This window comes from Ammospiza caudacuta, chromosome 6, assembly GCF_027887145.1.
Source record: "Ammospiza caudacuta isolate bAmmCau1 chromosome 6, bAmmCau1.pri, whole genome shotgun sequence".
NCBI classification, from domain to species: Eukaryota; Metazoa; Chordata; class Aves; order Passeriformes; family Passerellidae; genus Ammospiza; species Ammospiza caudacuta.
This window is the reverse complement of record NC_080598.1, coordinates 15,731,195-15,756,954: the sequence shown is the minus strand read 5'-3', so window position 1 is coordinate 15,756,954 and position 25,760 is coordinate 15,731,195. Positions and strand designations below refer to the sequence as shown.

The 25,760-nt window shown below is 43.9% G+C and overlaps 1 protein-coding gene across 1 annotated transcript in view; it reads left to right on the top strand.

Annotated features, from left to right (window-relative positions):
- The first annotated feature begins 5,205 nt into the window (after positions 1-5,205).
- RRAS2 (RAS related 2) overlaps positions 5,206-25,760 on the top strand; it is a 41,957-nt gene continuing 21,402 nt past the window's right edge. Inside the window, exon 1 of the mRNA XM_058806620.1 lies at positions 5,206-5,503. Within this exon, the coding sequence (XP_058662603.1) occupies positions 5,399-5,503 (105 nt within the window). The 5' untranslated portion in view covers positions 5,206-5,398. The remainder of the gene's footprint in view (positions 5,504-25,760) is intronic.

Here is a 25,760-nt window from a genome sequence, read left to right as displayed (position 1 = left end):
TGTGCATTAATTAAGGTCACCATGACCACCTCTTTGTGGTGTGAGGGACTGAAGGCACCACCTCCATGGCACAACATGGACACGGCCACTCTGCTCCAGAGGGAATGCCACCTGCTCTGAGCACACTTCTGTGTCGCTGCCAGTGTTTGTACCCCTCCTTACTGCCTTCCTCTGGAAAGAGACCAGGAAAGGTACGCACACCTTTCCAACAGGGTAAGGGTCTCCTTTCAAGTACTAATCTGGAAGTGATTTGTGGAGAAATTTCCTCTTGGGATCACTTTCTCATTTTTTAAGGTCTACAGGGAAGGTCTAAAAGGTGCTAATTTAGGTTTCCTTCCTGCCTCTTTTTTATCCTAGTAACATAATTAAATAAATAGATAAACCAATACATGTATAAAAATACATAAATACATATTATCTAATATACCTGGAATCACATATATGAAATCAGTCAAGACTGGATTGCTTGGTTTGGTAGGGGATTGACTGAATGCCCAGGTGTGCAGAACCTGAGCTGCTCACTAAAGAGATGATGCTGGTGCATTCTCTAAAAAAAGCCCCATATATTTCCCCTCATGTTAATTGCTCAAGGCAGTTATGTAAATGTTAGGAAAAATATATAGCATCACAAACTTTAAACAATCTTGTCTAAAAATCCTATTCCTACACAGTTTATTTTACTCTTTTCTCATGGGATATTATTTCTCTGTAATTATTACTGGGTATAAACACATGTGAATTGCTAATGTAATCATAATAACTAATAAAAATTGACAAGCCCATCTTTAACATTACAGCAAAAAACCAAAACCAAACAAACAAAGAAAAAAATCAGGACTTTTGTCTGTAGATCAGTTTCAATCCTCAAAGAAAATGACACATTTTGAAGTGTTTACTACAAACTGGTTTACTGGAATAGGTAGATGTAAAAATAGATCAAGATTTAAAAAAAGCTGTAGTTACTTGGCTGAAAATAGTTTTACTTTTTACTGAGATAGAACTAATAAGTGTGTCTGATGAGAAATGGCTTATTTTTCTCCCAGTTTCTATGTGCTCATTGCTCATTAAATAGCTCATGGTTTTTGTATAGACAGGAAAAATTATCAGCTGTTTTCTTCTGAATTAGGTCTTACTTTTCTATTCCAAGGAAAACCAAATTTTTAATATATTTTTTTCCCCAAGGCTTTTTGTTTTATGGCTTTGAGAAAGCCAGTTTCCTCAAATATTCTTATGGTCATCGGTGGAGTCCTTGGTGGGAATTGCAGCACATGGATGTCCTTTAGGTGAAACTATCCACACATAGGAGGGGTGATGTTTAAGGCCTGTTTGAGCAAGGTCAATAAACAAGTGATAGGTACATTTATAATCCTAAATCCATGGAATAACTCAGAGTTAAAGTTACCTGCCACTCTGACTCATGTCCCAAAGATTTTTGTAACTTTTTTCTGCGCTAAGCCTGAGAAGAAGTTTTCTTCTAATTAAGCTTTTACGTTCTCGCAGAGCGCTTTTTAGCTTTCAATATGTCACTTACTGCATGCACGTCTTCTAACCTTCCAAACCCACTTCTTTGCAAGGCTGCCAACGTAAAATAAAGTTCTGGATCTTTCCCTCAAGCACTTCCTGAAGTCTTTTTTTTTCTCTCCTGTCATTATATAAAGCACTATGGTGATCTTTCTTTTAAGCTTGCCATCTGGATGTCATTCCTGATTTTGTCTCTTTTTAAATATGCATCTTCAGGCTAGACCTGAAATGACGCAGCTTCTTTCTATGCAATGCTTCTAAAAGCTGTACTTTCTTTCCCAGCTGCTTCATCAAAACTTTGGTCATGGCTCCACCGTCTCAACTCTTGGTATTTCGAGTTCTTCCTCTCTGTTATGAAATCCCACATTTACTACCTCCCCGGGGATATGAAAACTGGCACTGTGAAATTTATTTTCCTGGCTGCGTGGAGCATTGCAAACACTTTTTGCATCATCTTGCCCTGCTGCCTCCTGTCAGTCCCAGGTTTCTTGTCTTCACCTGCTGGGTAAACTGCATCAGCAGCTAAGTCTTTCCCAGGTTAGCTGATCTTGAAGTGAATCCTGGAGTGTGTAGTTCCCTCATCTCCCTCTCTTTATTCTCATGTATACCCCTTGTCTTCTGAAACCAGGGTTCACAGCAAGGGCTGCTCCTGAGGGACAGCAAAGTGTAGAGAGTGGCACTTCCAGAGCTGGATCTGCCCTGGCTGCCCTGGTTTTAGACAGTCTCTGTACTTGATATTCTCTCCTTTTACCTATATTTATACAGCAAAGAGTAAACAATTCTTATTGACATCTTTGGGTGCAGTTACAAAACTACAAAGCCCACCGCTGTTCATCAATTGCAATCCATCTCCTGTTTCTCTGTGATCACTGCTTTGTGCTTTGAAAGAATATAGCTCTATTTATAAAGCTGGATTTCAAAATTCACAAATGCAAAGAATTTAACAGTATTGTTTTTGCAATAGAATCTTTTGATCATAACAGATGATTGTATTATTTTAACCCATTGTCATATCTGTCAGTGTTATTTAAAGAACAAGATTTTCTTGCAGAATTCACAAGATTTGATAGCTGTATCAGTGACAATTCTGATATTGTTTTCACAATACTTAATTTGTTTTAAATTATGTATAATGAAACTGAAACCTAAAAAATAAGGGATGATAAAAATGTTTGGCTTTCTATGTAACTTTGAACCAAGAACTCAGATATCCTATTTCAATAGTTTGCATAGAGATTAGCGTGCTCTTAAAACTCACTAAAAATGTGCTTTTCATGTCATTGCCCTTCCTGGCAGTGGAGTTTAGTGGTTACTGTGCTAATGGCCAACTGGGAGATTGTAGCTGTATTTTGATTAAAAAACACCCCATACTTGATAAATTAGCTGCAGCTTCACTTCCTCACAATCTATACTTGTGATTTTTCTTAGCCTAGAGAATGTAATTAAGAATTAGGAGACTTGTCCTGCTGGATTAATACTCTCACGGGTCCCTGATCCTGGCAGGGCCAGTAATTGATCTGTAGGTGAGCGAAGCCCAGAACCAGGGCATGTGGGAGGAAAGTGGGTTCTTTGTTCAGCAAACCCGCCTCCAGGCTGCCAGGGCTTTGGGGGCTTCCCCAGTCAAATCCGAGTCCCTGGTCGCTGTGCTTAGTGGCTGCTTTATGCTGCTCCCTGCTCTGTGACTTTGTCTAACCTTTTGTCACTCACTTGCAGTTTCGTTTCCCACAGCCCCTTGTGGCAGAGATTTCCACAGTGCCATTGATTGTGTCTGTGGAAAACAGTGTCCTTTTTTATGCTCTTTTGTTTGTTTAAACTTGTTTCTTCCTACTATCACTGGGCGTCCCTCAGTTCTCCTATTTCGAGGTTTTCTCTGTTCAACTTCCCCATGCTGCTTAGGAATTTACAGACTTCTGCTTTATCTCCCTCTCACTTATCTTTTTTCCAAACTGGAAAATATTAGGCTACGTATTCTTTCCTGTGTGAGTTGTTCCTTATTTTTGATTGACATGGGCAATAAGGAAACGGATGTGAAAAAGCAGCTTATCACTGCAGGAGAATACCGAGGCAACTGAGCCTGAGCGCCGGCATTCCTCTTCCAAAATGCTGTAGTGAGTCCCGGGAACAAAGTATCTCCTTCTCACAGAGTTACACCATTAACTCACAAAGTAGCAGTTTGTTTCCTGCGTGTCGGACACTCTTCTCCCCAGAGACAGAATGGGCGTTGAAGGATGTTGTTCTTGGTTTCGAAGTTTTGGGGTTTTCAGCAGAGGAATTCAGTTAAAGAATTGCAAAGCTCAGCACGACAAATTGGGTAATAGTGGTATTAAGATTAGGCTGCAGCATGGATTTGCCCCCATGTGTATATATGATATCATGTTAGCTCCTAATTAGCTCCACAAGCTGTAATTTCTCTGCGGATCTCTGTCAGTGCTGTGCTGGGTCTGTGGAGGGAAGGAGGCTCAATCCCACCTGTGGGATCCTCCCATCTTTTGGTGCAGAGCTGAAATGGGTGTTGAACGTTCAAAGTCGGGGTTTCTTGGCTGAAAAAGGCTGCATGGATTGCTGTCCCTGCCTCCTCACACAGCTCCAGTGTTGAACAGGGCAGGTCCCTTCAGCGAGGATTCCATGCGTGGCCACTACTTCTGGAGGTTTGTTTGTAGGGAGGAGGAGCGTGTCCATCCTGCTGATGTGATTGTGCCATTGAGGAACACGACAACAGCTCTGTGTTGGCAAAAGGACGCACGTGTGTACAGGCGTGCAAGATTAGATATTCACAGAGTTGTTGCTTTATATCTTCACAAAAAGGGGAGAGGAAGTGAAGAAGGAATTCCCTGAAAAGCAAAACTTCTGCTTTGTTGTATGATGACCATCTGCCGAGTGCTGGCTGTGCAGAAACGCCCTGGGCAGTAAGATATGACCCAAGGGGAAGGACAGCACTGGAAGATCACAGCAGCCTGTCCCCAGCAGAGGCGGTGGAGATGCCCAGGGTGAACTCACCACGCACTGACCCAGTAGAGAGGTATGAACATGGGGCTGTGACATCCAGCGGTGGGTGACGCTCGGAGGAGAGGGTGGACTTGATCTGAATGGCTTAAATGAGTGAGGAACCCGTTCACGTGCCTGCTCACAAGGAAACCTGATGAAGAGTGGCGAAGGGCTTTAGTCACTATGACTTTTTCCCTTTTTTCCCTCTTGGTGAGAAACGACATTAGCGACCCTCTGGCTTGAAACCTCCCCGCGCCTTGGCTCTGCATCTGCTCTCAGGGTGTCCAGCACGTTCCTCCATCCCGTGGGCATCCAGCGCCTCATTAATGTTGATGAGCCACTCAGACGGGCGCCCCACCGCAGCCCACGGGGACATCGCTAATTACCTCCGCGGCGCGCTGTCTGCCGGGGGGCGGAGGGGACACCGGGGGCCGCCACCACCCGCGCCACACAAACACCGCGGCGTGCCGGTGCCGCGGGGCGGGCACCTCATGCATATGCAACATCTCATTAGCATGGCGATGAGCTGGCCCCGCCCCCTGCGGCCGTGTGTACGGCGGCTCCCCGCTGGCCCCACCCTCATTAGCATGCAGATAAGGGAAGCCCCGCCCCCCTCATTAGCATGGCGCTGCGCGGCCCCGCCCCCGGCGGCCATTAGTGCCGCGGCGCCCTGGCAGAGGGGGCGGGCGGTGCTGCGCGCTCCGCTCGGCGCTGCCTCACTGCGCGGCGGGGCGGGCGCTGCTTCTGCTGCCGCTGCCGGCGGCGCTCGGCGGGGCCTGCGGCTGCTCAGCCCCGGCGGCACGAGGAGGAACGGCAGAAGAGCGCCGGAGAGAGAGAGGCAGGCGTCGGAGCCCGCGGCGGCGCTGCCGCGATCGCCCCGCTCGGCTCCCCCATGGCCGCGGGCTGCAGGGACGGCCCGGGGCAGGAGAAGTACCGGCTGGTGGTGGTGGGCGGCGGCGGCGTGGGCAAGTCGGCGCTCACCATCCAGTTCATCCAGGTGAGGGGCCGCGGCGCCGGGAGAAGCGCCGCTGCCGCCGGGGCCTGGGCGCTGCCCGGCGCGGGGGGGCCGGGGCCGGAGCCGGCGCGGCGGGCGGCAGCTCCCGGCGGCGCCGCGGGATGCTGCCGGCGGGGCAGCTGGAAGCCCGGGGCGGGGAGCCGGCGGCGTTGTGACCTTGAGGGGCTGGGGGCCGCTGCGAGCCCCCGGGAAGGTTCTGGAGGGCGGGCGGGAAGGGGCGGCCGCCGCCCCCGGGCCGCCGGGCGCCGCCGCCGGGTGGGGTTGGCCGGCCGGGCGCGCTGGGCTCCGGGGCGCCGCGGCGCTGGGGACCGGCGGCTCCGGGGTCGCGGGCGGGGTCCGGCCCCGCGCTCCGCCCGGGAAGCGGCAGGCGCGGCCGGGGAGCGGTGACACTCGGCGTCCGGCTCCGAAATAGCTGCCCCGGGCTGAGCATCTCGGGCCGGGCCGGCGAGGGGCCGGGGAGCTCCCGCGGCTCCCCCCGAGAGCAGCGGTGTTTGCGGCGGGGCACGCCGTGCGAGCGGGACCGGCCAGCGCCCACCAAGCCTCGGAGCGCCTGCTGTTCAACTTGCAGACAATTGAACTTTCTCGTCTATTCGCTTTCAGTAAAAACCACGCCAGAATAGCGATACAAAGGGTGCGCGTCAGTGTTACGAGGAAGATCCCTTTTTAGTGTTTCGCCACGAATTCAGCCGTACCTCCTTTACTTGTTTTCAGCCCCTGCCCTGTTGCTGTTAGCATTTCTACCTCTGTTTATGGTGGTAGGAGGAGACAATTCCTTGCGTTCTGGTTGCTGCTGTTGCTGACGGCAGAGCAGCAAATGTGGAGGGCATGGCTTCTTGTTTGTTTTCTTTTATTCTACTGTGGAGAGCCGGTCATGCTCTGCCTACCCCTAAGATGGGCTGCTGGACAGCGGGGCAGACTTGTCTTTGAATGCTTGGGGCAGTGATGTTCTCCACTAATATTTTGTTAGAACAAAATAGGTGTTGGATGTTCTGATAGCAAAGAGACCATTTCTTTATTTCAGTCGAGTTTTTCATTCACATATGCATCCATGTGTTCATTAGCTCAACTACTCTGTTAAGAATTTAAGCTCCGCAGCGCAGACTAAGTAACTACATAGAAAACATTACTTTGAATTTTTGGATAAGTACTGGATACCAGAATAATAAGATTATTCTTATAAGATCCAGTGTTGTACAGAACATTAAAAGAGGGAACCCTTTGGGAGAATTAGTTCCTTGGAACTAGTTTAGTTTGATGTTTTTTGAGATGTATTGGGCAGGTGTCTTTAGTCAGATGTGTAGATGGCTGGTCAGTTTCTGGTGAAACACTGGCTGGTGGGTCTGTTTGAAGGTGATGGGGCTGGAATAACTGCAGTGCTCCCAGTGTGTGGATTGAATTCCTCATTGCTTGCGTATGGAGATAATTAAACCCTGGGTTTTCTGCGGCTGGTTTAGGGTGCCATTCACTGCTGTTGTAGGTGGTGTTGCCTGTGTCTCACTGTGGCAGTCATGTGTGCAGCTGGACGTGGCTTCAGTCTTGGGAAATGTTGCTGGAGGGATTTCTGGATTGAGGCAGCACTGAGGGCTTTGGGATAACTACCTTTGCAACAAAAAACCTGTAGTTTCCACTAAAGATGTAAAGAGGAAAAAAAGGGGAAGTTCACACTTGATGCCTTTGTATAGCCATCTTTTTAAATAGCAGTAAGGTTCTGCTGAGTACTGGATGGCTTCAATATTTGAGTACTTGTAGAAATTATTTCTTTAATCTAACAGCTTGAGCTTATATTAAATATAGTTATAAATTTTGGGTGAAGTGCTATGACTGACACTTGTCTTGCAGCAAATTTCTGCAAAAGAGGAACCCGTGTCTGTTTTGCCACGTATAAGGATCTTTTCAAATTAACAGCAGAAAAATAAATAGTTCACTTTGAAGGAGTGTTGAGGCTGCAGCGCTGTAGTGTTAAGCTGACACATTGAGGGTGAATTCTTCAAAACAACTTATTGTCAGTTTGCATTAAGTTATCTCCATCTTCTTGCCCTCTCGGCAGCTTTATCCTGAGATAAAATCTTGCCACTGCAAAGTGAAGTTTAGCAGAAAATTCAGCCTTAAAAAAAGCCCAAACAACCCCAAAAAAACCCCGAAGAAAAGTAGCTGGGAAAAAATGACCTGGGCAGTACTTCAGGTACCTTAGCGGGGGAGAGTTTTGTGTTGTTTCTGTGCTTGCTGTGTGGTTTTGGACAATAAGAGATGAGGCTTGCTGAACTATTTATATCCCACAGTGTCTTTCTGAGCTCTTAAAGCTGTGATGTCAGCAAGTGTGTGCTTTGCCATGCAGGCACCTGGGTAGTTTCTGTACAGCAAGTGTATTGCCAAATACGTTGTTTGTCTTTTAAGGCTGCACAGAAACTGCTCCAAGTTTTTAAAATTGATTACAAGCAAGTCACGTGCTTCATTTTTGGAATTTCTTAGGATTAAGTGACAAACGTGTAGTGGCCTTCCCTAAAACATGGATCCGTACTAGCTTTTGCTGCATGACAGATCCTGATGTCAGTGAAGGATTTAAATTCCTTTTTGCTTCTTTATTGCTTGTGTTTAAAATAAGGCTGTCACCAACTGAAGCTTAAAAAGGAAAGCTTTTTCCTTCTTACTTCTAGCAAGTACTTCTATACTTGCTATTGCTTTCCTTTTTAATTTTCAGTAAATCAGTACTCAAGTGCAGCCTTTACTTCGGTGCTTATTTTTTTCCAGTAAATCAGACTTTTGTGGTGATAGGATATCATGAGGAAGCATGTGCTGCAGTTTACCTTGTGTCTTTGAAAGACAACAGGGGATTCATACTTGAAAATGGGAAAACTCTTCCTTGATTTCAGATAAAACAAAGGGAAACATGAGAAAGTGAGGATGTAAGAAGAACCAGTTAATCTTCTTTCTCTTGCCAGCTTTCTGGGATGCCTGCACAGCTCATCCTCCCCTGCCTTGTTTAGATGATGGTGGGAAAGCAGAGAGCGTTCATTCCTGCAGGAGCAGCAGTGGCTGAGGTTAGGGCAGTGCAGAGTGCTCCTGTGCTTGCTGTCCTGTGTGTCAGAGTATAATTCCTGCTGATCGTTGTTGTGCCTCAGCCTGGCCTGAAACAGCAAGGTGTTTGTAAGGAGGCTGAGTGAGCAAACCCATCCCATACAAGGGAAGCTCTCTGGTGTCCTGAGTTCAGCCCCGCTGTGCTAATTAGGGCGGTGCAGGAGCAAGTGAGGTGTAACTGGTCACTTGTGTACAACTGCCTGGGCTCACCTCTCAGACATTCACCTGACACCCTGGAGCAGCTTTAGAGTACAAATCAGCAGATCAAAGCTTTCAGTGGTTAATGAGTAGCGTGTTCCTCAAAATTCTTCCTCTAGGGAGGTGCACACAGCTCAATATTGCTGTTGGTGGGTCAGGATTTCATTCTGGAAATACCAGATCATTTCCTTTAAATCAGGATATGATAGATGAATTTACTGCTGTTGAGCCTGTGCACTGGTAAGACAGGAAGTGAAGATGTTTTAATTGTGGAGGAGAGTTAATGGGATGTTGCAGCTATAAACTCTAGGAAAGCAGCAGTGAATGATAGTTCAGCATTACACCACAGCATTTTGTAAAAGGCTAAGTGGTAGAACTAAGCATTCCTTCTGTTATTGAAAACATACACAAATAATCCATCATGCTCACATCCCAAGAGGCAGCAAACTTTTAAAATGCATTGCAGCCAGTTAACTGGCCTCTTAGCAGGCTGAGGTATTTGGGAGTATGAGCTGTGCAGAGCACACAGCTGTTGCCACAATAGCTTTTCTCCAGCTGTCATGCAGAGGTCTGTCACAAAATACCCCACATTCCCTTGTAACTCAGCCCTTTGTAATATTCAGGTTTCCTTGCTCAAAGGGAATACAGCCTAGCAACTACCTAATCAGCCTCTGATTTTTTTTTTTTATCTTGCAGTTGCCATTTACTTCATGCTTTTTTTTCCTTTTTTTTTTTTTTGTGAAACTGAATAAATATTGCTAGTTTTAGCAGTATGCAGCAAGAAAGCTGCTAATATTTTATTTTCTCAAGTCTGCTGTGCAAAATACTGTCTATTTTTTATCAGAATTGACAAATTTTTGTCCTGGTGTTTTTTCCTCTTTGTACAACGATGGCTTTTGTTTTGTGACAATGACATGTATAGTTTTGCATACTGAGTAGGCTTTGGTGATTTGTATGAGTGTATCAGTTAATAAATGTCACTAGATCCTTGAGATGATATTGAATGGATTTAGTTCAGTGTGGCTGAGTTGAGCTTAGTTTGTCAGTCAGCTTAATGATGTCTGTGCTGAGGCATGAACATGTTTGAAACTGCTAAAACACTTAACACGATACAAAATCTGTGTAGGGCTCCACTGTTTGGGACTTTTTTTATTTGTTTACTGATTTCATGCTGTATTTACAAGCTCAAATCTTGCTGCCAAGTTTGTACAAGAAAATACTTTTCCTTCTGCCCTTAAAGTGCCTGTTACAAATTCTGGTTGGAGCCGAGCTTACTGTTCCACTGACTAGTAAGTAAAGTTAGTTGGATGTAGATTTTTGACTCTTGAATTTTAATACCAGACACTTTTTCTGAAAGCAGACATATGACTTGCAGATAGATGGGTGAGCAGTTGCTCAGGCTTTTTTCCCCCTTTTTTCTTTCCTTTTCCAAGCTGCTACTTTCGCAGGACTGTTCCCATTAACTAGCAATAAACCCAAAGGTGGGTTATCTCAAAGTGTCTTTTATCTCTGAAATAGCTGTTGGGCAACAAAACAGCTTGTTCTGAATTTTATGCTCTACATATGAATTCCAAGCTCCAAAATAGAGTAGTAAAGTAGATTGAAAAGCAACAACTGAACGTGCAGCTGCAGCTGGTGTTGGAGCCAGTGTGCTGGGTGTTTGACAGACCCTGATGTCCCATTTCCCTGGGCTGCACTTGGGATGTGCAAATCCCTCCACAGTTTCTGGGTATTCTGACTAACCCTCGGTGACCGTCAGAAAATGCTCTTGGAGTAAGCGTGCAGGCAAATTAAGGGAATGGGATGCCACGGATTCCAGGCTGCAGATTCACGCAGGGCTACACTGGGACTGGTATGCTCACACTGAGATAAAGCCTGGGGCCTCCTTGCACTAACTCAAGGTGACAAAATACAGTTCAGGAGCAACTGATTGTCGACATCTGTTGAGGTTAAAGGTGGGAAATAAAAATCCTAATCAAAACAAAGGACTTGTGATGCAGTCACCTGGAATAATAAGGGCTGCTCGTGCCCCTCTCGTGAAACTCGAACCGCTCGGCTCCTTTCTTCCTGCAGCACTGCTACCAAACCAAAGTCTGGGCTCGCTCTGCTTACAGATCTACAGCCTGGGAATGCAGTAGGTGACTTAGGCTTGCTTTGCAGGCAAGCAGGAAGCCTCAGGCTGCATGTGAGTGTTGCAGTGTAGCCAGCAGTGGCATAACAAATCCTGTTATCCAGTGCTCATGCCTTGTACTAGTGCACACTCAGGGTAGAGCTGAGCTGGGTTCAAAAGCTGCCATAAATTTGGAGCAGTGCTTAAGTTCTGAGATACTCACCATTCTGGTTTTGAGTGATTTACAGATTTTTTTCCCAAGTGAGATTCCTTTGGGATAACCTAACCCACGTGGCAGTCGAGAGCACCTTTCTGTGTGCTAGCTCCTAGCAGCGGTTTCTTGTACAGCGAGTAAATATTGACGTACCTTTTGGTTATCAGCTCGTCTTCTACTGCCCCTTGCACAAGGAGTCCTGGCACAGTTTCCCAGGTCTCTCTCTGCCTGGCATGCCCTTTGCACTCCCAGGGATGAATAGGCAGCCGCTGGCCTCTCGCCCTGAGCCTCCTTCCCGTACTAGAGGGAGAGGCTCCTGCCTCTGGTTTTGGCTGGAGCTCTGAATTCCAGTGCTCAGTAGTGGTGCTGGAGGGTGGCTCTTATAAGTAGGGCCCTTATATTCCAAGAGTTTGGAAGGGCCTAAATGGCTGATGTTTGTATACCTTGTGCAACCTGTTCGCACTTACCAAAAGCATTCCCGGCGCTGCAAACGTTGTGACTGAACTCCTTGAAGTGTCCAAAGATAAATACCAGCTTCGTGAAGTGGAATGTAGCAGACTTCTGGCTGGCTGGTGGGAAGTTGGGTTTGCTGCAGACCTTCCCAAATTAGTCAGTCTGCAGGTCTAGACTGGTGTGACACAAGCAGAGAGCTTCTCCCTTTGTTCCAACAGTTCAGGTGGCTGAACTGCACCAGTTTGGTAGTCTTGTCTTCAATTATGGTCAAAAGGCACTTTTAAAGGAAAATGGAACCAGGGAAATGCACCACTTCTTGTTCTAGTTCAAGAAGTATGTAAAACCAACATTAAAACAGAAATCATGCCGGTAATTGGTACTTTTAATTTTTTTTAAACCTGTTACTCTGCATAGGACATGTCCAAAGATTTCTGGGTGCAGCTTTGAACAACCAAGACAAACTCTTACTGTGAGGAGTAGGAGGAAACCAGTTTGAAAAGTTTAATTGCAAATAATGCACTTAGGGGATGTTGGCCTCGAAGTGCAAAGCCGTACAAAGTTGCTGGAGATCTGTTTTGAAATTCTGAGAGAGAGCAGTGGAGGCCTGCTACTACAGATTTCTAGTTTCATCCCAGGTGAATTATTTCTGTCTGGACAGTGAGTGAGACTCTTTCTGTTCACCTTGAACTGTGTCCTTCTTTATGAAGACATGCTCTGACTGTGAACACCTTTTTTTCTTGTCTCTTTTTTTATCTTTTGCTATTTTGTATATTCTGTCTTATGGCTCAAGTGTGGTTGCAGCTTGGGTTTGAGATAGGGACGTAATGAGAGCAGGTAACACAAAAGAAAATATCTTTCTTTATAACTTTATTACTTAAAGTAGATGGCAGACAAGGGATGTTTGCTTAATATGCTTGCTTTGTTTTTTCTTATTTTTTTTTTTCACCGTGCATATACTTAAGCTGGTCACATCCCAGTGTGTGAAGTTTGTGGTACACAGTGATGCTTCTGGATGGAGCTTTGAGGTTGAAATTACTTTTTTTGTAGATTGCTTGCTTTCACTGGGTTGTTTTTAAGAGGGTTGGCTGGGCTGCTGTGCCTGGACTGTTCTTGGTTAAGCTAAAGAAGGTCACATATTCACGTTTGAAGTGCTTGATCTTGAGACTAATCAAGCATTGTGTGCAAGGGCTGTTGCAGTGAGGTCAGGGATTCTGATCTGCTGCTGGATTGGGAAAGGCTGGAGAACTTGGGCTTATGCAGAGCCTCAAACCTGACTGAGGGAGGGCTGCTGGGGAGGACTGTGCACTTCTCTAGTTGCATGGGGAAGTGCCATAAACTCTGCTTACAGGGGGAGATCCTGATGGATGATGGAGTTCATGGTGAATCTTTGTGACACACAAATGTGCTCGTGCTAAATCTCACAAAGGACTAAAGAGGAGAAGGTGCCTCTGGAACAGGCTTGTGTGGAGCTCCCCAGGAGCGCGTTGGCAAGTGAGGGCTGCATATGTGACCACGAGGGCTGTGCTGGTGCAGGTGGGGATCTGGAGGGCCTTGAGAGCAAGGGCAAGTTGATTGTTGCTTTTAGAAGGGACTGACAGTGGGGAGGCACAAGGCTGGGGAAATGTTTTTGTTCTTCAAGCCTGAAGAAACAGGGCTTTGCTGTAACTGCAAGTTTAATTTGATAAGCTAGCACTACTACAAGTAAGGAGAAATGTTGAGAAGGTCCCCTTGCTGCCACAGCAGTTTGCCATTACAGCTATTTACTCCCTCCAGTGCACCGAAACTCCGCAAGCCATCGGAGTTAAAAATAACCAGGGAATGTTTTTACCCAGGATCAGTTACCCTGTCTGGTTCACTGTGCAGCTCTGCAAACAACTTCATCTGGCAGTGGAGCTCTTTTTAAGCAGGCCTGCACCAGGCTCTCAGTTGTGAGCAGAAAGTGAAGTGGAGTTTTTGGTGAATCCAGATAGGAATGAGTTCAGGAGATTGGAATGTATGCAGAAGGGCACTATTAAAGATAGCATAAAGTGCTGGCTGTGGGACCAGCGTGCTTTAATAATTAACTAGATGTTAGCACTGACACGTAAAAATGGTGCAGTTGAAGAAAAAAATTATTGTAACACTCACAAGCAAAGTGCTCCACAAAGATCTTGATTCAGGGGACCTATGAGGAGTGTTATTTCTCAGCAGATTAGCTGTGGGTACACGCATTAACTGCTATCAAATGTGTCACTTTCCTCAAGTCTTCTAAGCCAGAAAATAAACTTGAGCTTCCACACAACTTACCAGCAAATTATTCTTTCTGTCCTGTTCAGGGTATTCTGTAACTGTAGTGATACACTGTTGAGTCACCGGTTATATTTGCTAGGAAAAGAAATTTTTAAATCACTCTTGTTAGCATTTTGAGTTTTCCTGACAAAACTAACAGGCTTAGCTCATATTGCAGAGCATCTTCAGTATTCCTCATTTAAGCAGACATAAATCTATAAACCTGCAAGCAAATCTGAGTGTTTTGCTTCATATGTGGTAAGTAGACCATGAAATGGTAGGATGCCAGTGATAAATCTGTGTGAAAAATCTGGCATCTTTGGGTAGAAAAATGATCTACTAAATTTCTTCTGTTATTAGACTTGTTCTATGCAGGGAAAATAAGTGGGATTACAGTAATATGCACTGCTTGAGGTAGGGAGTTACTTAACTGTGTGTCCATAATATTTCTGTGTTTCTGCCTCCTTTTAAGAAGGTGCTTTATGACCATGTAAAAAGGAACCTGTCTATAATATACTTGTACAAGTGTTGCCAGCTCTATTAAAGAAGCATACAGTGCTTGCCTCTAGTAGCTCACACTAACAAGCCTTCATTAGCAAAACCCAGTAAAGTAATGGGGATTTATTTAAATGCATTCTGGCTTTGCATGACCCAGTATTACTGAGAATGCAATAGCGAGTATATTTTAACTTTGCTTTGCAATTTCAGCTGCTGCTTAGGATTTTTTTCCCAGCAGCTTGTGTTTGAAGTCCTCCAGAAACAGAGCATCTTTGCCTTTGCATCCTTTCTCCTGCCTCTTCTCAGACCCCAAACTCTGTTACCTGAATCTTGGCCATGTCCTGAGAGATTTCCAAGGTGCACCCATATGTGCTGTATCACTTTGATTTCCCATACTTTGATTTTCCCTAAACTGATGTTGTTCCCCCTCCTTGTGAAGCAGGTTTGCCTCCTGATGGGAATTCTCAAAGCATCATGGATGGAGGTGATATCCTCCTGTGCTCAGCAGCACTCCTGCAGTGCTGCAGCAAATTCTGAAGCTTTTTTTCTGATGGGTGGTGTATGCCATGATAAACATTTTCCAGACCCTCTAATTTGAAAGTGAACCTGTGAGGCCAAGATCCTTCTTAGCACGTCAGCAAAGTTAACCAACTGTGCCTTGTCTTACCATCTGAGAGTATTTAAAGGAGAACTTTTAAACTGTGGAGATAATCTTCTTTCTGTCTCTGTAGGGGCCATAAGAGGGATGTTTGTGGTGGGGATTTTTTTGTTTCTGGAAATAAATTGTTCTGTCTGTGGCATCCAGTGGACCAACCACTCTGAATGTCCTGCCTTGCTGTTTTTATTGCTGGCTCTTAGCAGGTTGTCATCAAGCCACAGTGCTGGTGTCTACTTAGCTTTGGTTTGGAGTCTTGTGCTTCCAGCTCTTTTGAGTCATTTTAACTGCTTCTCCAGCTGTTGGGACAATACTATTTTATGTTGTACAAGTGATACTACCAACTGAAGGAGTGCTAAACCTAAAAGCTCTTGTCTGGTTTGATTGCTGCAGTAACTGCACATCTAAGCTGCGTGCCATGCCTGGAATACAGGAGGTGTAATTCTCTGGGGGTATTCCAGAATCATCAAGAAATTATCAGAAGGGAATCAGGCTGCTCACTGTAACTTCTTGGGCATGGTTTTAGCATTAAATTTTACATGAAAACCAGACCTTCTGCTGTAATGTAATTTAAGATGCTCCTGCTTCTGGCAATTACGTGGTTTGTAACTTGCTCTGTCATACCGTGTCAGCCCTGGGGTGATGCTGTAGAAAGGCTCACAAACATCCAGGTAGAACTGGGAGAATTCTTTGTGCTCATGGGGACCAACAGAGCAATAGTACAGGGTGGGTGGGACAGGCAGCTGCTTGTGCAGCAGATGAACCACAGGAGATGATGTGGCTCTGCCTTGTGCAATGGGGGGAAGCTGAGCCGTTCTGGGGTGCAGGCTGACCACTTGGGGTGGCTGTTCCTCTTGCAGAGGCTGCAAGGAAGGGTTGTGAAATGCCCCTTGTGTGTAATCCTGATGAGCAAGTCTTGCTTTCAGAAAAGAGGGTGTTCAGCTGAAGCCTCTCAGAGGTCAGGCTGTGTCAGAGCAGCTAATGGAGCAGGAGGTTTGGTTTCCTTCAGGTTCAGCTTGTAGTGTCAGGGCAGCTCTTGACTTTTTGAGGTGTGGTCTCCTGGCTGATGCAGCTGCTGAGGGAGCCTGCACATCTCTGAGAGCGCCTGGCAGTGGGTTTGCTCTTTGATCTGTCCTGAGAACATTGCTTAGTGCAAGGAGATGGTTTAAACAGAGTGCTTCACTTTCATCAAGGATGTTTAAAACCTGAGGCATTTCTGAATTCCTGTATCTGTGACCTAAATCTACTAACTATAGAAAATGTTTTGTCTCATGTGGAGTTTCTGCTTTGTTTCTGTCTTGCTGGAGCAGTGCACCCAAATCTATTGCTGTAGACATCTCAACTTCTTTGAATTTAAAAGACACTTGAAAGATCAGCTTTTGAAGTAGCTAAAGAAATGTTTTTCTTTAGCTGTCTAGAAGTTTTTGCATCCATTAGTGTCTATCCAGTAAATGGCAGATTTGACAAATTATTTTTGTCAAACTATTTTTAGTCATGTATATCCTACAAAAGTTGACAAAATTCATTAGCATTTGTAAATTTGAAACTGCCCAGTGCCTCTGCTGGTGGGAAAAGAGCCTCGGATCTGAAGTAGTTGACTTCCTTGTCCCATTATCTGCCTTCTGCCCAGTAGGTTACATTCCACACATTTTTAATAGTGGCTTCCCCTCCTCCTTAGCTGCTTTGACTTGTTTTGTGGGAGGGCTTGAATATTTCAGCTGACATGCCAGAGGTTTTCTCCCAAAAAAGGAAATCGATAATAAAGTTGTTCACTTAGAGCAGATTTTGAAAATAATCGAGTCTGTCCTGATCTGGGTGTCTGTTGAAATTGTGACTGGGGTTTTAAAATCCAATTGAATTGGGAATTTTGCTCAAGATTTGAGGTTTTTGTTTGTTTGTTGGGTTTTTTTTTGTTGTTGTTGTTGTTTAAGAGCTAAAATTGCACCTTGAAATTCTATCTTCTGTGCATTTCTTCAGTTTACAAATACTCTGAAGACAATAAACAAAAGCCCTGCATCTCTTGAGCTGATCTCCTGAAAAAGATACTGGATGCCTGCCTGCATGAGGGAAGGTGGTGATCTGGAAGATTTTGTTCAGGGTGATTTCAGAAGATGAATAATTAAAACTGCAGCCACTTGCTTCAGACTAGATAATTGAGGCTGGGTTTTCTAACAGCTTATGTTCAAACTTTAAAAATTCCCTGCAGCTCGTGTACTTTAGGTAGCTGTTTTGTACTTGAGTTAATCCCATGCCAGTTGAGTAGCATGAGAAATTTAAAAGTATCTCAGCTTTTCCCCTGTGCTAGGAGTTATGAGCTGCTGCTGTGGCTGCCCAGCACTATTCACCTGGTTATTTATCATCTCTTTAACTTCTTCCTTGAATGGATAGTCTCTCCTCAATCCAGAAAACACATGATAGATACAGGGAAAAGGACTCGGGCTGCTTGATTCTCCTGGACAAAACCCCATGTTCTGTTCCTGCTGACTGAACATCTCCAAGTTGGAGCACTGACTTTTGTCAGCTTCCAGGCCATGCTTTGAAGTGTGAGCTGCTGCCACTGCCATTCCCAGGAAGATTTCCCCAGATTTGTTTTTATGTCTTCAGGATCTGACGGTCATTTCCTAAACCTGAAGCATGTAGGCTGTCAGTGCCAAAATCTACTTGAAGAGGTCTTTGTTGTAACTCTGCTTTCCTGGTTAAAAAAAAACAAAACAAAACAAAAAAAAAAACAACAAGCCAAGTATTTATATATATATATGTATGTATATAGGAAAAACTACAATGCATTAGTGGGCTTTGATTCTGTCCCACGTGTCTGTAACACATACGGTCCCTCCAGGCAGCTTTGAGTTTTGGTCATTATGAAAGGTTGAGTTTAACACATGCACAGGAAATGAATCTTCTAAGACTTATGACTTAAATTAAAATACTTTCTAATGCTGGAAGAAAGCTCAAAAGAGAAACTACTTGCCTTTAATTGGTAGCATCCAGCCTGTCTTTGTAAATAACATCAGCTTTGCAGCCTGTTAAAGGCTGGCAGAGCTGTGTGGTGCTAATGCTGTGATCAGAGGGACATTCACACTCTGCTACATCCAAGTTAAGCACCAAGTAGATAAGGCCTCCTGAAGGGTTTCTGGACTGCCTGTCCAGAGGCTTCACCTATGATTAATGGAAATCTGAGTAGTCCATTATTCTGAGTGTGATGAAGTTGAAAAACCTGTTTCTAATCTATAAAAATTGAGAGAAACTAATGTGCTTTCCTGTGGTTTCTGGTGCAGAAGGCTGTCTGCCTGTGCATTCCATGCTCTGTTTTCTCTTCACTGAATGCCTTAACCACAAGATCTCTACTTGGTAGAATATGGGAGCGGAAATAGCAGTAGGGTTTAAAAAAAAAAAGCCAAGAAAAAACCCCCTCTGATCAAACCCAGTGCATTCTAAAGCTGCTTTCTGTAAGTAAACAAATTGAAGGTCTTTGCATACTGCTCACAGTTTTAGGTGGCATTTGCTGTACTGCTGCCTCTTTATACCTTTAAATGAAACATTTGCAGGAGTTCTTTGCTCAAGAAAGCAATTGAATAATGATGCTCTCTACTTATTTGACACGATACTTCATTATGTGTGCCTGTCAGACCAGGAGAGAATGTTGCACGTTGCAATTTGCATTCAGATGTTGCTCTGTAGATCAATTTCCTAATGAAAACAAGTGGCTTTAGGTGATGGAGTGTGTTCTTGCCTTCAGGGCAGGATGTTTTAAGCTGTCCTCCCTCCTAGATGTATGGTAAAGCCACTTTTGCACGTGCTGTAAACGTGTTTGTAGCAGGTTAGCGGAGGTTAGAGTTAGTAAAAGTACACATGTAGTGAGTCTGGTTGGTTTGCTATAGTCCCTTACTTCTGTACATGTTCTGAACTGGGCTTGGGTAATTTACTTCTTGTTAGCTACTAATTTCCTGTCAGTGTGAACTTGCTTGCAGAGGGAACAACTTGAATTTTGTTTGTGGATTTTATAATTGCTGCATTTCATGCTACAGAAGCTCTTGGGTTGCCTTCTGTCTTTGCATGGGGTAGCAAGGCCTTTTTGTGCTGTCACTTCTGCACTCTGGAACCAGCCTCTGCAGGACTATTGGCTCCAGAAATAAAGTGAGGAATGGAGGGATTGCTTTGGAAAGGACTAAACAGCAAGTGAGAGCAGCAGAGTTACATTTCAGGAGTACTGGCTCCCCTCCTGGAAAGTCTTATAGGTCCTGTCAAGTTGAAAGACTGTAAACTAACATTGTGTGGCCGATAATGGCATGTGAGTATCATTTGGCATGTTGAGATGATAAACAAAAAGGATCTTCCTTGGAAGTTGGTCCTAGACTGTGGACAAATCTAATCCTTTCTGTGCTGTTTGTGGAATCCATAAAAGTATCCTCTTTTCTGAGCTTGCTATATGCCTCAAGAATACTGGTCTAACGTGGTTTTCAAAGGCAAAATATTTTGGTAATAAACAAATTAGAGTTACTTTTTGCCAGTGGCTGTTCGCAGTGTCTGTCCTGAAGAAGGGAGCTTGCTTCACTGAAGATTTGTTACAAGTTAGTAACATAAAGTCAGAGGGAGAGATAGCAGCTGCTAGTGGAACCAGCTTGTCTGAAGTGGAGAAATACAACTAGCATGATTAAATTATTTTTCATCAGCCCTTGTCCTCCTTCCCTTTGATCATCCTTGTAGGTGGCTTAGACAATGTGTTTACTAATTCTTTTTGTGAGCTATGTTCATCTGATGTGCACCTCTGTTTTCCAGATTATAATACTTTTCTCCTAATAACTATGTCTTTAAAAATAATACATAATAAAATAATATTCTCCTACAACTAATGTCTGTAAAATAATAATGTGTAGAGAAGTCAGCCTGTATCTTCTAATGCAAATGAAGTAAAAATGATGTGATCTGGCTGCCCCATGCAGGCTGGCCTGTAAGTTTAGAAAACAAGTTTATTTGAGCATTTATGTAAATTCTTTGTAAGAATGAGTGCACACGGGGCAGAAGGGAAATCACCTTGCTGGAAACCCCCGGAGCAGATCTTGACTATATGCTGTTACTGAACTGAAGTATCTGAATTTGAACCCTTCGTTTTTAAGTTCACACCTTCAACATTCTAAAAATCCCAAAGTCTGCCAGTCTTCATGAGGTGGTGATGATAACCTGGTCAGTGTGAATATGCTGTAGGAGAAAAATAAATTCTTTGCATTTTTAGTGGTGTACCTTCCTTATTTTCCCTTAAATCTTGAAAGCCTCCTAAAATACTAGATTATTTTATTCAGAACTGGAGTAGCAGGAGAGGGAGAGAAGAATTTATTCTATTCAAGTGCAGTTTGTTTGAAGAGTTACTTTTGAAGGTTTGTGTGGACCTACCCAGGTGACTCCAGAGATTTAGCTCTTAGGAAATGGTGATAGAAAACTGGGCTCAAATCTGTTTAGATAAGCACATAAAGTTACAGTTTTGCAGAAGGATGAGAAAAATGGTTTGTTTACCTGAATGGAGCTGAGCTGTAGTGTAATCTGATGGTGCTTCTGTCCTCTTCTAGTTGGGAGGGAGCAAAAAAAGCAAAGCTTGTGCACAGAGCAAGATCTCTCAGCCAAAGGTCTTTGCTTTCTGTTGATGGTTGGTCTGCTAAACTTTGGGATTCCATTTTAGAGATACCATCTTGTCAGGATTTGTGTACCTGCAGCATAGGTGGTGCCCCAGAGTTTTTAGTATGAGGTGAAGTGCAAGGAAAGGATGCAGAAAGTTTCTATATCCAGTGGAGGTTTGCATGCTCTTGATGGTATCATGTTCTGTAGATGCTTTTAATAGTTTTTACAGAGTTTGCTGCTGTACTGTAGGGAGAGCATTTTGATGTTAAAGCCCTAATCTGCTTGCCCAATTACTTAAGGGAGCTGTGTTTACAAGCTTTAGATGACAGAACCAAGAGTGGGGAATTGACTGTCTGAGGGTCCAGGTGTGGCTGGGTCGGTGTATGGAGCACTTGTGCTTCCAACAAGGAATTTCAGTGCTATTGTTTCATGAGAAAGGTTCAGCCTGAGCATCCAGCTCTGGAAGGAAATTGGGAACTGTTTCCCTTCAGCAGTTCATGTGCTTCTGAATGGGAAGTGTTTGCTCTTAATTTGATCTTTAAACTCCTCTTCCCCTTGGAGGAACTTCACTCACAAATGGGTAGAGAACTATTTTGGAACCCGCTCTAATGTATTGCTAAGTAGGATGTTGGAGAAGAAAATACTAAACAGATTTTCAGTTATCCTAAGGTCTATGTGACTAGAAAATGCTTGTAGCTCAAACTGTGAATTTCTGAAATAAGGCTGGATTGCCTGTAGAGGCGGTGTTTGATACAAATCATGGTTGTTTATCTGTTACTTAGAATCAGCTCCAGCATGGGGAGTGATGGTGCTCGGTGTGAAATTGCTCCAATCTTTCATTTGCCTTCTTTACTGCTACCATAAATGGCCATAGTGTAAAAACATTAGTTGACTGTGTGTGGTGTTTGAGTGTGTAGCACCTCAGCTGAATGTTTGCTTGCAGTTTCTTGATGTGGTTCATCATAGATGTGGCTTTTTGACACGTGAAAGTCGGTGTTTGCAAGTAAAACTAGTTTGTGGCGTGAAGTAGATCTTAACATCAGAGCAGGTCTCCCAAGATGCACCTTGAGTGTGCTGTGTCTCTGGGTTTTAGTGGAATGAGAATGGTCCCTTACAGCAGATGTTTGGCTTTTTTGCTTTAGTTGTAAAAGCATGTGGTTTAGGGTTAATTATATTCTCACTGGGGTAGAACAATCCTTGCTTTTAAGGTATGCATGCTCTAAAAGTGCAAATGCCGGGATTAACATCCAACTGGGTGGGTCCTCCAGCTCAAAAAGTCATGTGAAATATTCACCTAACAATCACAGAATCAGGCTGGAAAGGACCTCTGAGGTAATCAGGTCCAGTCTTTGACTCATCACCACCATATTACCTAGACCATGGCACAAAGTGCCTTATCCAGTCTTTTCTTGAACATTCTTAACATTAGCATCAATGCCACATATATTAATTAATGTTAGTTATCTCCATCTTATTCTATTCCATGCAGTGTCTGTGATAGTTTAAAGTGAAAAATAAACTCCCTCTGAGATTTCTGTGTGTTTCCCTGCCCTGTGAGTGGGTTGATGCTGACTAAGTGTGGTACTACACCCGCAGGTGCACAGGCGAAGGGGAAGAAACAATGTGGTTGGTTTTAGTACAACCACATGTTTTGCTGGTAAATAAGTTTTTTTTAGATGGAAATCGTTGCTTGCTGAAATTCGTAGACTGACTACTAAGGGCAAAAGCATTTAAAATAAAATTTAAGGACATAAATGTGTATCCATTTGACAGTTCTTTGACACCTGAAGTTGCTGAGGCTGAGAATTCTGGCACTGCTTAAGAGCATTTTAATTGTGCTTACAGGGGCTTTAGGATCTCTTCCTTTTCCCTGTAGATCCACTAACAAGCTAATTTAGCAAGACAGTGCTTATAACCAGTTCTGTGCTATGAAATTGTACTCATGTCAGGATCAGCAATGGGTACCACTCTGTAGTTTCTGGTTAGGGGAATTTGACTCTGTAGTTTCTGGTTAGGGGAATTTGACTGTGTGCACATTTCCCTGTATGTGAGTTGGGACAATATTGGTCACATTGTGCTTTTAAAGTCTTGACTAATTGGGAGGATAATGCTACTCAAGCACTTCTCTCTGTCAAGCTCCCCAGTGACTATTCCAGTTGTGAATGTTTTGGCTTTGTGTCTGCCATGCTGCTGGGGTGGGCCTGTGTGTGCAGCTTGCTTGGTGGAACAGAAGGGTGGCCATCCATGCATCTTCTGCCAGGAAAGTGTCCTCTGATCTCCCCCTTGCTTTTCTGTGGTTCTGATGTTGATGGGACTTCATACACACTGTAAAATAATAACTCAGGAAAAATAGGTACTGCCCTGTTTGATACTCTTCAGCTGAGTATAAGCAAGTGTGGATCTGAAGGAGGGGCACAGACAATGTTAGGGCTGTACATAAGCTTTGTGTGTCACTGTGCAAATGTGCTGATTTAAAAGTGATCTCGCTGAGTAACTTTGTGCCACCAAGGTGCAGGGTCTGGAGATGCTGCAGGACAGCATGTTTGTGCTGACTTGTGGGATGCTGATGCAAAACATGGAGTGGAGGCCTAAATTCTGTCTTCCCAACCATGAATCTGCTGGTTTGGGTTTCCTTGTTGGTTTTATTTATATTTAGGATAAAACTCTCTCTTTTACCTCTTGTGTTTCTTCTAAGAACTCCAGCTGTCTGCCTGTAATGTAGCAGTTCCAGTAGACATGGCTTTGCTTCTGAAGAGTCAGAAATGAAGTGCTACACAGCCTGTTGTAAACAATGCACATGTGCTGTACTGTGCCCCAGCCACTTGATGAGAAAACCAGGCTGAATTACGCTGTTGTCAGATGGGAAGGAGTATAACCTTTGATCTTGAAATCTGCTGCTGCTGGTGCTGAGAGAGACTATCTTCAAGGACATTAAGATTAAACTTCTCTGTGAGCACTGATTAGGCTGGAAAGGAAAGCGTTGTACTCCCCTGGTATCTGTGATGGAAAATACTCTGCATTGCTGTTTTCCAAAGTGGTTTGTGCAGCTGAAACTTTGTTTCAGTTACACCAGTCTGCACTGATGGCTCTTGCCCACCCTGTATTTGATTTCTAAGCTTTTGTTCTTCCAGAAACCTGGAATTTTGAGGATAGTGGTATTAGTTTGAACTATTATTTCTGAAGCAGTAGTGTCCTCATCTGTGAGACCAGCCTCTGTTTAACACGCTTGTGCTTTCTGCCAGGCATCACACCTCATCCTGATCTCAGGTCAGCCTTTGTCACCGAAATATCTGTGCTGGGATCTCCCTGCTCTCATGGGGTAGGATTTCTGCATCTTGCTCCAAAGGTGGAGTGGCTTACCACATTGCTTTGCTGAGTTCAGTTTACAATGGCTAAATCTGGGTTCTTTTCCTTCCCATCAGTCAGAATGAGACCTGTTGAACACCGTGCCCAAGCAGTGGGACAAAACAAAGGCTTTAGTGCCAAGAAGGTCTGAACACTCTGTCCCTAGTGAGAAAAGGCTTACGCAGCCTGCCCCACCTTGGAAGAGATCCCCTTCCTTCCTTTCCACTCTCACAATCAGGTGCATTAACCTGACACCTTAGGTTAGAGCCACAATAAAAATAACCTTAAGATTTTTGTTGTTTGGCTCTAAATCCCAAACTGAGGTTGTAAGTGCTTCTCCTTGATGTGTCTGGGTTAAAAATCAGACGGTGAAATTTGAATCTCTTGAAAAACTTCACTTGGTAGAGGGACCATGAGGGTTGTGGAGCTTTTTGCTGGTTTGGGAGTGAGTGGTGTGAAGTGCTTTGTTCTGCCTCCTGGTCCCGGTGGGAGCCCGTGTGCTGGCCTGGCTCAGAGCAGCCAAATCTGCAAGCACAGATCACATGGAAAAAAAACGCCTATTGACCAGTGCAAGTTCTCCTTCTTTCTGAGGTTTTGCTGCTTAGTCACAAACTTCTGAGAAATGCTTTCAGGTGGGGGAAAGCACGTTTTCATCTTAAAATACAGTGTGATTTACTGATATGGGTGTGCAAAAAACCCCTGGCTACTGAGCTGCTGGGTCTGCGGCATGGGACCACTGGGCCTTGGGTTAATCAGCCTGGCTGTCATACCCTGCCACTGTGATGTGTGGAAAACTTTACAAATTAATGTGTGTTTAGTATGGTTTTGCTGTTGGAGTTTTTAGCATTAATTTCTTGTCAATGGCTTGCCACCTGCAAACTGTTCAGGCACCCTTTTCTAAAGGAAAGTTACCCAGTGTGTTTTTGTTTTAATTAATTTTGCAGCACATCTTACCATTATAATATATGCACCATGCAGCCTCTGATGCTTGCACTCCTGAATGAGTAACACACTTTGAAGGAGTCCATTATTTCATGGGTAGGCAACCAATTATTTCATTATCATTTAAAATTGTCATACTCCAGGATAACTGCTATGTGTTCTACTGAGCTGGGTGAGGATCTGGGGGGAAGGTTAGTAATTATTAGCCTTGCTAATGAAAATAGATGGCTAAATAACACTTACACAGCTGTAATTTCAGCATTCCTGACATTTCTGGTTATGACACTTTCCAAACTTAAAGATAATAGTAATTGTCTGTAGTCTGCAAAATTAGTCTAGACAGTCTAATCTAAGGCCAAAAGGTTGGAGTTGAATAAATATGTAATTTGGGCAAATAAGCTGTTAGAGCTGTGCTTATCTTGAAGCAATAGTTCTTATTAGATAGAAGTGCTATTTTGTAGCTTTTCCCTAAATAATTAGCTTTTAATGATCAGTCAACAAATCTTTGAAAAATAAAGCACTCCAGACTTTGCTAATGAATCTGAGTGTTAATGTGTTGGATATTGTCCAAGCTGGTGTTCAAAAATTTCATGGAATTTACTGGTAATAGAAAAAAGCCCTACAGGACAGGAACTAGTGCATTGCTATCAATGTCTACAATGATCTGGCAGTGTAAATAAAATGTGTTACTGGGTCTGAAAGAGTCATTTCAAGGTTTTTGTTTTCCAGCAGAATAAGTGGTATGATCAGAACTTCTGGAAGCTTTCATTCTTTGGGTTCAGTCCCTGTTTGGCCTTTACATATTTGAGCAAATTGTGTATTAATAAAGTAATTGAATATATTGAAGTTGGGTCAAAAGGTGTCTCTT